Here is a 15956-nt window from a genome sequence, read left to right on the forward strand (position 1 = left end):
GAGCTGTCCAAAGAGGGACTGTCCCTCCAAAAAAGGGACAGTTGGGAGGTATGCTATTATAAGAAATTTTGCAATGTACATTCATTATTTAGTAAGGGATACATGTACTGTTAATATGAATGAATTTTGTTACAACAGCGCCACCTGCTGGTCAGTTTCCCACCAGTCTGACCAGCAAGTAGTCAAGGAAGTTGTCAGGAGAAAGAAAGAGACTGATGTTCTTCTGCTTAGGAAAAGAATTAGAAACCTTTCTCACATCTTTCACATCAGAGCAGCCTCTTTCTCCTGACAACTTCCTTGACTACTTGGTGAATAGCAATATAAATAATCAATTTTACATTCACTAATTTTAAAGGTTAACTTATCCTTTAAACATGTCCTCATAAAAATGTGGACATTTTACGACGCACCATTTATCCATCCAGACCAATCCTCTTATCCTCCCCAAATGCTACGTTTCCCAGTAATCTCTGTCATTTTTAAAGTAGGACAACTATACACACACATAGTCACACGCACACACTCTCCCCCATACATACATTGTATAGACCAAGGTCACACCCTCATCAGGGCCCCGAGCAGCAAAGTCACTGTGAGAGCAAGTCCACTGGGTGTGATAGGCCTTCCAACATTGCTTAACCCACTTCCACCTCTTTTGCCTCCTCGCCCAGCTCCCCTATTGTTCTGCTTCTTATTCTTCCCTGTCCGATCTTTGAGTTGGGTCCCACCTGCCACCGTTCTGATCACAGGCTTATCTGTAGCAATGTCCCCACCACCGGATCCACCACTTCCATCATCATCTGCCGATAAGAGAACAGAGAAGAAGGCTGTGATTGTGGGTGTAATGGAATACTGGTTAAAAAATCCCACTTGTGGAACACAACATCGGGGAGCACAAGAAGACATCATGTCAGTAGAGCACATGGTCCATTAAGAGGTCCACCATGGAGGAGAACCAGAGACACATACAGAAAGCTCATATAGTGTTAGGTCAATTCTCCAACCAACCAATATTTGCACCCCTTTGTGCTGGACATTAATAAACCACCCTATTGTGCACGTATGTTCTTTCTCAGCTTTACCCTTTGCTCCTGGAGTTGTGTGAAGTCTATGTCCACTTTGAAGTCGTCCGCTGGTGGCTACATTTAGACAAGGTTGGTGCTGGGGCTATAAAAATAACAAGACCACAGACAGAAAGTTCATCTAAGAAAAGAGTATTTTCACTTACAGACATCCTGCGTGTCACTATCCTGCCCGCTATACGCCGCCCGCAGTTTACTTCTTGCCACACGGAGCTGCAGTCCCAGACTACGGGCCTTGGGGTTGACTGAAGACATCTGCAGTTCCACCTCGGGATTATTAATCTGGTTGACTAGCCCGTCTCCTGTCACTTGCGGGAGGTACCTTGGGGAAAGAGATTGTCTTTAATGGGGAAAATTCACTCATCAGAGGTTCTCAAGCCTGACCCTGTGGTTGACTAAGAAGGCAACTACTGGGAATATTAACACAGTAGAGGAGGTGGGTCCCCACACTTTGTGAATATCTTATGGTTTTGTAGGGGGTCCCCAAAATAACACGTGGCTACACAGCAGCTTGTTTATATAAACTATAGTAGTACTTATCTGTTATCTACTGTGTATCCTGTGCTTGAATGGCTGCCCCCATGGCTACACAGCAGCTTGTTTATATAAACTATAGTAGTACTTATCCGTTATCTACTGTGTATCCTGTGCTTGAATGGCTGCCCCCATGGCTACACAGCAGCTTGTTTATATAAACTAAAGTAGTACTTATCTGTTATCTACTCTGTATCCTGTGCTTGAATGGCTGCCCCCATGGCTACACAGCAGCTTGTTTATATAAACTATAGTAGTACTTATCTGTTATCTACTGTGTATCCTGTGCTTGAATGGCTGCCCCCATGGCTACACAACAGCATGTTTATATAAACTATAGTAGTACTTATCTGTTATCTACTGTGTATCCTGTGCTTGAATGGCTGCCCCCATGGCTACACAACAGCATGTTTATATAAACTATAGTAGTACTTATCTGTTATCTACTGTGTATCCTGTGCTTGAATGGCTGCCCCCATGGCTACACAGCAGCTTGTTTATATAAACTATAGTAGTACTTATCTGTTATCTACTGTGTATCCTGTGCTTGAATGGCTGCCCCATGGCTACACAGCAACTTGTTTATATAAACTATAGTAGTACTTATCTGTTATCTACTGTGTATCCTGTGCTTGAATGGCTGCCCCCATGGCTACACAGCAGCTTGTTTATATAAACTATAGTAGTACTTATCTGTTATCTACTGTGTATCCTGTGCTTGAATGGCTGCCCCCATGGCTACACAGCAACTTGTTTATATAAACTATAGTAGAGTTTCTGAAGCAAACACACCCGTTGCAGGGCAACACTACATTATGTTTTTATTACTTTAAAACACGTTCATTTTTTGATGTTACTGTTCCTTTAATAACTTGGCCATCTACTGACCAACATAGCCCTCACCTTCCACGATTTTGCCCATTCCAGCACTTCTCCTGGTTGCTGAGTCCAGCAGAAACTCTATTATCAGAACAGAGGGAAAGGGGAAGAAGCTTCCAGAGACCTCGAAGTGGGCGGAGCTTGCCAACAATTTCCGAAACCTGGGCGAAAGTGGTTTAATGTTGAGGAAGAGCAGTAGCTATGACAGACGCAGAGAGTTTATAATCAAGAAACCCTTCCTTTGTTTGCTCACCAGTCTGTCTATGTTGGTACCATCGGCTGAGGTGGGTTTCTCATCATTACTGTACACACGAAACCTCTGTCTGGGATCCTCACCTGGGGAGCGTCTGCTTCGGCCTGGAGGTGGGGTGCCACATGTCTGAAATATCTACAGGAAATAAATGGACATCGATGTTTAAAAAAAGCATTTTATTTAAATATGTAACGTTTAATAGTCATTATATATATTATATCTGATCCCCCTGGTAAGCAACAGTCCTGTCCTGCTGTTTGATGGCAGCTGAGATTCTAGCTATCCTGTATAACAGACAGTTCTGGTCCCCTAGTGGCTGCCAGATCCTAGTGTGGATCCCCATTTGTAAGCCAGCAGTCCTGTCCTGGCTTATAGGCAGGCTGGGATTCTAGGCTATCTGTAAACAGAAGCATTCTGGTCGCCATGTGGCTGCACCAATATCCCTATCGTGATCCCCATTGTAAGCAGCAGATCCTGTCCTGCTTATGGCAGCTGAGATTCTACTATCTGGTATAACAGAACATTCTGTCCCAGTGGCTGCACAGATCCTATCTGATCCCCATTGTAAGCAGCAGTCCTGTCCTGCTTTATGGCTGAGATTCTAGCTATCTGTATAACAGAACATTCTGTCCCAGTGACTGCACAGATCCTATCTGATCCCCATTGTAAGCAGCAGTCCTGCCCTGCTTTATGGCAGATGAGATTCTAACCAGTGTCCTGACCAACCAGTTTCTGACCACATTATCTATCAGGGGCCCATTCATATTACTTTCTCCTTATGGGTCTGCATAGGCTGCCATTATGTTTAGTTCATTAGACTGGTATATCATTACAGTTTTCTGGTTTGGCCAATACATTTTGAATGGAGTTGTACCTGAGCAGTGAGCTGCACACTTTCCTCCTGCAGGGACATTATGGCCTCCGATATCTTCACCGCAATAGATTCCATAGCCAGCTCTATATTAAAGGACCCCGCCAGTCGCTCGGCTACTTCCTGGAGGCCATCTTGGAAATGCAAAGAGTCAAATTTGCCACAAGAATTTACTGCACTAAACTTGTCATTTTGGATTCAAGCCTCTCTTTGAGGTTCAATTCTTGCTTGGGCACCACTTAACACAGGTACAGATCAATAAGAGAAAAGTACTCACATTATATATGGGCCCCTGTTCTTAAAGGATAAGTAAACTTAAAAAATAAGAAAATGTAAAATTGATGAGGGGGCTATTCTAAGCACTTTTGTAATTTACATTCATTATTTATTTTCTTTTGATTCCAAGATATTAAGGGATACATGTGCTTTAATGGCGGGTCCCAAGATGTGGCTCACAGGTCTTTTGTTCTTGGCATTTGGATCTGCACTCATAAATGAGCCCTACAGAGACCAGTGGTAGCAGCCAAATGATAACCCAACTCCCCCGTCCTCACCGATTAAACTGTTCCAGTCGTCGTCCATGTCAGCCTGGTGGGCGAGGCACCCTTTTAAGACATTGAGACAGAGACCATGGCACGGGCGCAGGTTAGAATGACCCCGGCACAGGGGGCAGTACCACATCCGCATTACGGCTTGTAGACAGTCAGGGGGCGGTGCCGCCTTTAGAAAGAGGAAATAATGGTGAGAGTTATAGTTTTGCTATTTACATTTCTGCTGTCCCCTCAATGCCCCTCTAGAGCCTTACATCCAAAATCCATTACCTTAGCCGCTCTGCTGACAATATCACTCCCTGTCCCCAGCCCCTCCACCAGTGTCCTTGCAGCCCCCAAAGCTCGAGTGATCTTCAGGGAGAAATCACATTGTCTATTATTAAATATCAGGAATATACATAGAGTAGGTAAGGCTGATACATTAGAATACAGCTCAAGCAAACTGCTTATTATCCGCACCAAAAAGGCCCCATGTGCCATCTAGTGGCCATTTGTCAGTATCACAAGTCTAACTGATTCTAATTATTATTCATATTATTATTTGGGTGCACAGTTGGCCACTGGGACATTAAGGAGTCAATAGTAGAAAAGACAATAGTAGAGCAGTAACAGCAACTTAAATTGAACCTATTTGTCTAAAGCAAACCTGACTTATTATATTTGCTTATAAATTCCATTTCTGAATTTTGTGTTTTGTCTGTTGGAAACAAACCTGAAGCCTCAGGCGACGTGGGGAGTCTCCAAATGGTCTCAGCTCCTCGGCCTTATGAGCTGCGCACTCCATGTAGTCGGCACTGAGCTGGTACTGCGGGAACAGGAGGCGGAGTGTGCGCTCAAGGAGCCCCGCCCAGAATTCAGAGAGTGCGTCGGCCACCCTGGAGGCTCCACCCCCCATATAATAGGCTCGAAGTTCAGAAAACAGGGTGCTGAAGAGAGCAGCATTCTGCGAGTACAAACGCCCGTAGGAGAGAACAAACATGGAACTGAGCGAGTGTTCTGAGGCATCGAGGAGGGCAAGAAAAAATTCTGCACAGACAAGAAAAGTCATGGATGTTATACACAGAGATATAGAGAGACAGAGTGAGGGATAGAGAGAGATAGAGAGAGAGAGAGAGAGAGAGAGAGAGAGAGAGAGAGAGAGAGAGAGAGAGAGAGAGAGACAGAGACAGAGACAGAGACAGAGAGATGATAGAGAGATGATAGATAGATAGATAGATAGATAGATAGATAATATATAGATAGACTGATTAATTGATTAATTAATTGAAAGATGATAGAAAAAGATAGACAGACAGATATAGAGAGACAGAGATGAATCTTGGGTTCTGACTTACTATGGAACTTCTTTTTGCCAGTAGTTAATGCCCCCCAGGGGAAGCTAAGACTCTCATTGACTATCCTGACCAGGTCACTCATACTCTCCTCACTGAGCCGGATCTCGGTGTCGCTGGTGCAGCAGGTGTACTCCTGGGGGCAGATACGCAGGTGCTCTCCTGGGGGGAGACAACGAGGGAGCAGTCAGTCACTGAGCATATCAACTTATAGTCAGGGGCTGATTAACCAGGAATGAGACCCCACTGTGCTTCACATTGGCCTTCAGATCTGGGGCCCAAGGGGAATGGATAGAATGCAGGTGAGTGAGGCACAATGGGGAATGGATAGAATGCAGGTGAGTGAGACACAATGGGGAATGGATAGAATGCAGGTGAGTGAGACACAATTGGGAATGGATAGAAAGCAGGTGAGTGAGACACAATGGGGAATGGATAGAATGCAGGTGAGTGAGGCACAATGGGGAATGGATAGAATGCAGGTGAGTGTGACACAATGGGGAATGGATAGAATGCAGGTGAGTGAGACACAATGGGGAATGGATAGAATGCAGGTGAGTGAGGCACAATGGGGAATGGATAGATTGCAGGTGAGTGTGACACAATGGGGAATGGATAGAATGCAGGTGAGTGAGACACAATGGGGAATGGATAGAATGCAGGTGAGTGAGACACAATGGGGAATGGATAGAATGCAGGTGAGTGAGACACAATGGGGAATGGATAGAATGCAGGTGAGAGAGACACAATGGGGAATGGATAGAATGCAGGTGAGTGAGACACAATGGGGAATGGATAGAATGCAGGTGAGTGAGGCACAATGGGGAATGGATAGAATGCAGGTGAGTGAGGCACAATGGGGAATGGATAGAATGCAGGTGAGTGAGAGACAATGGGGAATGGATAGAACGCAGGTGAGTGAGACACAATGGGGAATGGATAGAATGCAGGTGAGTGTGACACAATGGGGAATGGATAGAATGCAGGTGAGTGAGACACAATGGGGAATGGATAGAATGCAGGTGAGTGTGACACAATGGGGAATGGATAGAATGCAGGTGAGTGGGAGACAATGGGGAATGGATAGAATGCAGGTAAATGAGACACAATGGGGAATGGATAGAAAGCAGGTGAGTGAGACACAATGGGGAATGGATAGAATGCAGGTGAGTGGGAGACAATGGGGAATGGATAGAATGCAGGTAAATGAGACACAATGGGGAATGGATAGAAAGCAGGTGAGTGAGACACAATGGGGAATGGATAGAATGCAGGTGAGTGAGACACAATGGGGAATGGATAGAATGCAGGTGAGGCACAATGGGGAATGGATAGAATGCAGGTGAGTGAGAGACAATGGGGAATGGATAGAATGCAGGTGAGTGAGACACAATGGGGAATGGGTAGAATGCAGGTGAGTGTGACACAATGGGGAATGGATAGAATGCAGGTGAGTGAGAGACAATGGGGAATGGATAGAATGCAGGTGAGTGAGGCACAATGGGGAATGGATAGAATGCAGGTGAGTGAGGCACAATGGGGAATGGATAGAATGCAGGTGAGTGAGAGACAATGGGGAATGGATAGAATGCAGGTGAGTGAGACACAATGGGGAATGGATAGAATGCAGGTGAGTGTGACACAATGGGGAATGGATAGAATCCAGGTGAATGAGAGACAATGGGGAATGGATAGAATGCAGGTGAGTGAGAGACAATGGGGAATGGATAGAATGCAGGTGAGTGAGAGACAATGGGGAATGGATAGAATGCAGGTGAGTGAGACACAATGGGGAATGGATAGAATGCAGATAAATGAGACACAATGGGGAATGGATAGAATGCAGGTGAGTGAGAGACAATGGGGAATGGATAGAATGCAGGTGAGTGAGACACAATGGGGAATGGATAGAATGCAGGTGAGTGAGAGACAATGAGGAATGGATAGAAAGCAGGTGAGTGAGGCACAATGGGGAATGGATAGAATGCAGGTGAGCGAGGCACAATGGGGAATGGATAGAATGCAGGTGAGTGAGAGACAATGGGGAATGGATAGAATGCAGGTGAGTGAGACACAATGGGGAATGGATAGAATGCAGATGAGTGTGACACAATGGGGAATGGATAGAATGCAGGTGAGTGAGAGACAATGGGGAATGGATAGAATGCAGGTGAGTGAGAGACAATGGGGAATGGATAGAATGCAGGTGAGTGAGAGACAATGGGGAATGGATAGAATGCAGGTGAGTGAGACATAATGGGGAATGGATAGAATGCAGGTGAGTGAGAGACAATGGGGAATGGATAGAATGCAGGTGAGTGAGACACAATGGGGAATGATAGAATGCAGGTGAGTGAGACACAATGGGGAATGGATAGAATGCAGGTGAGTGAGACACAATGGGGAATGGATAGAATGCAGGTGAGTGAGACACAATGGGGAATGGATAGAATGCAGGTGAGTGAGACACAATGGGGAATGGATAGAATGCAGGTGAGTGAGACACAATGGGGAATGGATAGAATGCAGGTGAGTGAGAGACAATGGGGAATGGATAGAATGAGTGAGGCACAATGGAATGGATAGATGCAGGTGAGTGAGAGGGGGAATGGATAGAATGGAAGGTGAGAGTGAGACATGGGGAATGGATAGAATGCAGAGACACAATGGGGATGATAGAATGCAGGTGAGTGAGGAGACAAATGGGGAATGGATAGAATGAGGTGATGAGGAAGTGAGAGACACATGGGGGAATGGATAGAATGCAGGTGAGTGAGGCACAATGGGGAATGGATAGAATGCAGGTGAGTGAGAGACAATGGGGCAATGGATAGAATGCAGGTGAGTGAGACACAATGGGGAATGGATAGAATGCAGGTGAGTGTGACACAATGGGGAATGGATAGAATGCAGGTGAGTGAGAGACAATGGGGAATGGATTAGAATGCAGAGTGAGTGCAGGTGAGTGAGACAAATGGGGAATGGATAGAATGCAAGAGTGCAATGGGGAATGGATAGAAAGCAGGTGAGTGAGACACAATGGGGAATGGATAGAAGCAGGTGAGTGAGAGACAATAGGGGAATGGTAGAATGCAGATAGAGACAATGGGGAATGGATAGAATGCAGGTGAGTGGAGACAATGGGGAATGGATAGAATGCAGGTGAGTGAGAGACAATGGGGAATGGATAGAATGCAGGTGAGTGAGACAACAATGGGGAATGGATAGAATGCAGGTGAGTGAGGAGCAATGGGGAATGGATAGAAATGCAGGTGAGTGAGACACAATGGGGAATGGATAGAATGCAGGTGAGTGAGACACAATGGGGAATGGATAGAATGCAGGTGAGTGAGACACAATGGGGAATGGATAGAATGCAGGTGAGTGAGAGACAATGGGGAATGGATAGAAAGCAGGTGAGTGAGGCACAATGGGGAATGGATAGAATGCAGGTGAGTGTGACACAATGGGGAATGGATAGAATGCAGGTGAGTGAGACACAATGGGGAATGGATAGAATGCAGGTGAGTGAGAGACAATGGGGAATGGATAGAATGCAGGTGAGTGTGACACAATGGGGAATGGATAGAATGCAGGTGAGAGAGACACAATGGGGAATGGATAGAATGTAGGTGAGAGAGACACAATGGGGAATGGATAGAATGTAGGTGAGTGAGGCACAATGGGGAATGGATAGAATGCAGGTGAGTGAGGCACAATGGGGAATGGATAGAATGCAGGTGAGTGAGAGACAATGGGGAATGGATAGAATGCAGGTGAGTGAGAGACAATGGGGAATGGATAGAATGCAGGTGAGTGAGAGACAATGGGGAATGGATAGAATGCAGGTGAGTGAGACACAATGGGGAATGGATAGAATGCAGGTGAGTGAGACACAATGGGGAATGGATAGAATGCAGGTGAGTGAGACACAATGGGGAATGGATAGAATGCAGGTGAGTGAGAGACAATGGGGAATGGATAGAAAGCAGGTGAGTGAGGCACAATGGGGAATGGATAGAATGCAGGTGAGTGTGACACAATGGGGAATGGATAGAATGCAGGTGAGTGAGACACAATGGGGAATGGATAGAATGCAGGTGAGTGAGAGACAATGGGGAATGGATAGAATGCAGGTGAGTGTGACACAATGGGGAATGGATAGAATGCAGGTGAGAGAGACACAATGGGGAATGGATAGAATGTAGGTGAGAGAGACACAATGGGGAATGGATAGAATGTAGGTGAGTGAGGCACAATGGGGAATGGATAGAATGCAGGTGAGTGAGGCACAATGGGGAATGGATAGAATGCAGGTGAGTGAGAGACAATGGGGAATGGATAGAATGCAGGTGAGTGAGAGACAATGGGGAATGGATAGAATGCAGGTGAGTGAGAGACAATGGGGAATGGATAGAATGCAGGTGAGTGAGACACAATGGGGAATGGATAGAATGCAGGTGAGGAATACAGGTGAGGGCCACACACTATATACACAGGGGCAGTAATAGAGATAATTACCAGATATTGGGGCCCGGACCCCCGCTGTCCCCCCCAGGCCTCTATCCCTAAGTTCCCGGTCGGTGTCGGTGCAGCTGCGGGTGTCGGTGAAGGTGAGAGAGGAGAGGGTCGCGGGGGTGATGAGGAGCAGCAGGAGCAGCGGGTGAAGTCGGGGCAGGGCCATGAGGTGAAGGAGTCTCGGGCAGGAGAGTCGCCGATCTAGTACCGAATTTACTGACAGGACAAAGGAGCCGGACAAGGGAGACGCGCGGTCCTACCGCCGCCTGCAGCTTCCACACTCAGAAGGGGATTGGCTGGAGGACTATTGATTTATATATATGTGTGTTATACACCTACTGTATATTCCTCTACATATTATATGTGTGTGTATGTGCTATGTATTTACACTATAGCTGAATATAACTTTATACATAGGGTCCATTTGCAACTGCCAGTCTTTCATTTACTACTGGAATACAAAAGCTAAACTTTGTCAGGGCTGATGGGAGTTGTAGTACAATCATTCCTGGAGGAGCACAGTCTGCCCATACAGGATTATTTATATATAAACCAGAAGGGAGTTATTCTGAGGCGCAAAACAATTGCAGTGGTGATCAAGCTGACCCTAACTGTCAGTTAAGCTTTCAGTGCAGAAGTGTGACCCTAACTGTCAGTTAAGCTTTCAGTGCAGTCAGAAGTGTGACCCTAACGGTCAGTTTAGCTTCCAGTGCAGAAGTGTGGGAAACGAGGGGGTGGGACCAGTTCTGTAACTTGATGTTACTGGGCCCCACATCAAATTCATTTTAGGGCCCCAATATAACCAGACGTTGTAATTTTTTTACCAATATATTTGGAAATTGCTCATTAATTAGGGCCTAGTGCGACCCCCTATACCTCCTGGGCCCCTGCAGCCTCAGGGTCTGTTACAGTTGGAACAGCTCTGTGGGGTCTGATTGGGCAGAACTGAAGTCTGGACCTGCTGACGCTTATTTTGCCCCCCATACACCCAATACCAGGACTTATAAACAGTCACTTGCACCCCCAGATATGATGCCACTCCAGAAGGCTGATTTTATTTTTCTTGTACAATACAGTTACTGCCCCCCATAAAAGTTTTTTTTTTTTAAAAAAGAATTGGTGATCAGGGCCCCCTAAAAGTAAAAAAAAAAACATTGGTACTAGGGCCCACCATAAAAGTTTTTTAAAAAAAACATTGGTACCAGTGCCCCCTTACAAGTAAAAAAAAACTGGGGTCCCAAAAAAAAAACATTGATGCCAGGACCCCCCTTACAAGTTTAAAAAAAATTGGGGCCCCAGAGAATATTTTTTTTTAAAAACATTGGTTCCAAGGCCCCACTTACAAGTTAAAAAAAATAAAAAAATCACACATTGGTGTTCAGAGGAATTGAACTTGTGGCTTCAGGACTTCAACTTCCTCTCCTTTAGTGACTTTGGGTCTTTTCGCCACTTCGGGTCTTCGGAAGGAGGCGGCACAGCTTCAGCGCTGTCAAGGGGGGCCTGGCTATATCTGAAAAGTTCAGCACTGCCCAGTCCGGTCAGGGGCGATCCTGGCCCCTCTGCCGCCTGAGGCTGCTGCCCCCCTCCCCCAGAAATTCATTTTTGCTGCCCCTGGTACCTAGTGGTGCGCTGCCACCTGAGGCGACAGCCTCAACTCGCCTCATTGGCGAAGCACCCCTGAGTCCGGTACACCATGGAGCCGAATATCCAGTGGCATTTTGACACTAGTGATGGGCGAATTTCTCCCGTTTCGCTTCTGTGAAAACTGTGTAATACTCGAAAACTGACGCCCGGACAATTTTGGACGCGTGTGCGAATAGTCATTTGCGTAAATTTTGACGCAGGCGTTAAAGTCAATAGGTATCCAAATAGTGCTGACACGGCGATTTTTACGCAAGCAAATTTTTTAACTTGTAATTGGGGCCGTGGCACCAGTGTTTTTTTTTAAAAAAATTATTGGGAGTTTGCAGTTAATCTTCATTATTTTAGAATCGAAATTGCCGGCGGGATGGCACTCGGAGCGCTTCGTTTTCTGAAGTCGTCTGAAGTTTCCTCGTGAGGCAAGGAAACTCTGTCACACCCATCTTTTGAGGTACAGGACCTGTTATCCAGACTTGGGGTTTTCTGGGACTTGGGACTAGAAAATCATGTAAACACTGAATAAACCCAATAGGCTGGTTTTGCTTCCAATAAGGATTAATTATATCTTAGTTGGGATCAAGTACAAGCTACTGTTTTATTATTACACTGAAAAAGGAAATCAGTTTTTAAACATTTGGATTATTTGGATAAAATGGAGTCTAAGGGTGCCTGCCTTTCCGTAATTCGGAGGTTTCTGGATAACGGGTTTCTGGATAACTGATCCCATACCTGTATATAGAAACAGGTTACCTAAAGCAGACATGTCAATAAAAGGCAGATCCGTTTGCCACGGTCTTTCACAGTGGGGTCATCAGGCCCTGTCAGTTACTTGACCTTACTTGACCTTAAAGGACCCCCTCCAGAGACTGTCACCTCTCCAGTCCATAATGAACACTGCTGCGAGGCTCATACACCTCAGCAACCGCTCATCCTCTGCCTCGCCATTCTGTCAATCCCTGCACTGGCTTCCGTTACCTTTCAGAATCAAATTCAAATTAATGACACTGACTTTCAAAGCACTTCACAACTCTGCTCCACCCTACATCTCTGAACTCATCTCTATATACTCACCCACTCGCTTACTACGCTCCTCTACTGACCTGCTACTCAACTCTTCTCTCATTACCTCCTCACATATTCGCATTCAAGACTTTGGAAGGGCTGCACCCCTCCTCTGGAACTGTCTCCCACCGTCTGTCCGACTTTCTCCCAACCTTTCTGCTTTCAAAAAATCTCTGAAAACACACTTCTTTCGAGAAGCCTACCCTCACTCTGCTTCACTACCAAACGCAACACCACATACAGCACCAGATTTCTCACCCACTTTCTTCGATCTTGCCCACTCCCACACCTTGTGTATTACTCCCTTCCCTTTAGACTGTATGTCTATGCATAGGGCCTTCCTCACCTCTTTGTACCTGTATTGATTGTGATGTTTGTTACTCCATATATTCTATGTATGTACTTCATGTGATGTAGTTGTATAATCACAGTTACTTTACAGTGCTACGCAATATGTTGGCGCTATATAAATACATGTTAATAATAATAATAAAGGATAAGTAAACCTTTAAAATAAGTGAATGTAAAATTGATGAGGGTGCTATTCTAAGCACTTTTGTCATTTACATTCATTATTTATTTTCTTTTAATTCCAAGATATTAAAGGATACATGTGCTGTTAATATGAATGAATTTTGTTCCAACAGCGCCACCTGCTGGTCAGTTTCCCACCAGTCTGACCACCAAGTAGTCAAGGAAGTTGTCAGGAGAAAGAAAGAGGCTGCTCTGATGTTCTTCTGCTTAGGAAAAGAATTAAAAACCTTTCTCACAACGGCTCTTCTGGACTTAAGTGGTTCAGCACTGTCAAGGGGGGCTCGGCTATTTCGAAAAGTGGAGCAAAGCCGTGCCCCCCTTTAGGCCCGCTACAACAGTACCCCCTGTAACTCCCTGATGGCGGCCCTGTGTCTACTTGTCCAGATTATTCGAATCTCTCCACAATGTGGAAACTTACAATGCCAACTTCAAGGTATTTAAAAACAATGAAAGACTAAGAACAGACCCCCTGACAACAATGATCCATTTAAAAAAATGTTTTCCCCACTCTTTGTAATTTATCTTGCAGTTAGTTCTCTGTCCCAATGCAGGCAACCCTTCATTTGATTCATAGCCCTCTATTAGTTACTGTAGCAACTGATCCAGCAAAATCTAAGTCAATCACATCCACTGCCCCTCCAAGGTCTAGGTTTCTGCTTGCATATTCATAGCATTTCAGAAACTGTAATCCAATATCATATTAATTTATTCTTATATAATTTATTATAATGAACTAATATTTTTTTTTTTGTATCTGCTGCAGACATCCTAAATGTTTCTAAAAACTGTTACCTATGAAACACATTGGGGGATCTTTCTCTTTTTAATACTCCGTTAGAAACACTATTTAGAATACTGTGGGGTTAACAGACTGGAGACCACTCGCCTCCTCCTGTAATAGTGTAGTGAGACACTGGTGCATTTCACTTCTAAAGCAATATTGGCTGAGCCAGTTATAAATAAAAACCGACATACACTGTAGACCCCCATGGTGTATTCTGGAACAATTAAAGGATTATTTGGCTCCACCCAACTGTCATGTTTTAAAGCCATATCCTTGGAGATAGATGGGATTGCGGCGGTGGTGTTTTTTTTGATCAGTTATGGTAGCCCCCCTTTTCTGCCTAAGGCACTGCAACAAAATATTACATTTTAATTCTCCCCCATGCCAGATGGGGTCACCCTAAAAATGATGGAAAACTGTCAGAACTGACATCATTCGCAAGATGACAAAAGAATTTAATGAGGTCAGGATGAAATCTGAGCCTACAGAGGAGAGTTTAATTGCTTTTTACAGCTAATAAGCTCAGTTGCAGCTGATCTCTGCTGCGGGGGCAGGACAGACTCACTGCTCCCTTCTGTCTGCCACGCTTTTGTATGTAAACTGTCAGTCTGATGGATATTTAGTCAATAAAAGGATAACCTTCTTCCTGCCTTCCTTGTCTTATACTCTCATGCTGTGAGCATTTGTAATGCTTCTGTATGTTACCCAGTCACCATGAAGGAGGAGGCACAGATGATCATCTTCTTCCTATAGAAATCTGCAAATAGACTCACAGGGGGGTTATTTATTAAAGTCTGAATGCCAAAAACGTTCAAAATTGACTATATAATACGAATGTTTCAGTATTTATTATACCCCAAGAATGGAAAAAGTCAGAATCCGAAAATCCGGCATCTCTTTGAGAAGATTTCACGGTTTTCGGGCAGAAAATCCAAAGAATTTGTACGATCTGAATTTTTCACGGTTTTTTTTTCCCGCACAGGAAATTTTTAGTAAAATATAATGATAAATAAGGGGGAAATAACCCTGTGTGGATTTGGTCGGAGTATATTTCAGAAAATAATGAGATCAATTCGGATTTTGATAAATAACCCCCATAGCTCTTTTCTGCACAGCATTTTTTTCCATCACCCTGTAGTTATATTCAGTCCTTTTCTCAGGGCCGGATTTACATAGCTGGCACTCCTAGGCCCGCTGTCATTTGTCGTCCCCATCTCCTCCCTTTTATTTGCTCAAATTTTCATCATCATAAAAAATGTTTTCCCATTCCCACCCCTAATTTGCATATGCAAATTAGGATTCGGACCAGAGCAATGGGGATTGGTACACAGGAAATTTAAAAAACGATTGTATCTCCTGCGCATCCCCGGTGTTTCTGAGCCACTGTGGGTGTGGTTGGGCAGCATGCTGCCCCCTAAAATCCTGCCGCCCTAGGCCCGGGCCTTTCCACAAATCGAATATCTTGTTTAACAATACGCATATTTTGTATTCTACCAGTTTTCCCTTTCTTCTGCCTCCAGGAATCCCCAAATTACCCATTGTTCCTAATGGGGATGCACCAAATCCAGGCTTTCCCGGTTCGGGATTCAGGCAGGATTCGGCCTTTTTCAGCAGGAGTTGGATTTGGCCGAATCCTTCTGACAGGCCGAACTGAATACTAATTTGCATATGCAAATTAGGGGTAGGGAGGGAAATCACGGGACTTTTTGTCACAAAACAAGTAAGTAAAAAGTGTTTTCCCCTTCCCACCCTTAATTTGCATATGCAAATTTGATTCGGTTCAGTATTTGGACGAATCTTTCGTGAAGGATTTGGGGGTTCAGCCAAATCCAAAATAGTGGATTTGGTGAATCCCTAGTTCTTAAAGGATAAGTAAACCTTTAAAATAAGTGAATGTAAAATGGATGAGGGGGCAA

The 15956-nt window shown here is 44.7% G+C and overlaps 1 protein-coding gene across 1 annotated transcript; it reads right to left on the reverse strand.

Moving 5' to 3' along the window:
* Nucleotides 1-288: 288 nt before the first annotated feature.
* Nucleotides 289-10243, reverse strand: LOC108703518 (glypican-6). Its single transcript, XM_018239687.2, has 10 exons — nt 10023-10243; nt 5505-5663; nt 4883-5196; nt 4441-4521; nt 4174-4339; nt 3623-3753; nt 2749-2883; nt 2520-2656; nt 1229-1404; nt 289-800 (listed from the first exon to the last, which is right to left on the reverse strand). Exons 1-10 carry the CDS (start codon nt 10183-10185, stop codon nt 556-558), a joined length of 1707 nt encoding a protein of 568 aa, XP_018095176.1. The 5' UTR covers nt 10186-10243; the 3' UTR covers nt 289-555.
* Between the last annotated feature and the right edge of the window lie 5713 nt (nt 10244-15956).

Source organism: Xenopus laevis, chromosome 3S (genome assembly GCF_017654675.1).
Source record: "Xenopus laevis strain J_2021 chromosome 3S, Xenopus_laevis_v10.1, whole genome shotgun sequence".
NCBI lineage: Eukaryota > Metazoa > Chordata > Amphibia > Anura > Pipidae > Xenopus > Xenopus laevis.

Coding starts and splice junctions, on each gene's coding strand:
- LOC108703518 (XM_018239687.2), bottom strand. CDS start 10,185: ATGGCCCTGCCCCGACTTCACCCGCTGCTCCTGCTGCTCCTCATCACC. Junction 2,884..3,622: donor GTGTGCAGCTCACTGCTCAG/GTACAACTCCAT, acceptor TATTTCCTGTAG/ATATTTCAGACATGTGGCAC. Junction 801..1,228: donor TAGTGACACGCAGGATGTCT/GTAAGTGAAAAT, acceptor TCTTATCGGCAG/ATGATGATGGAAGTGGTGGA.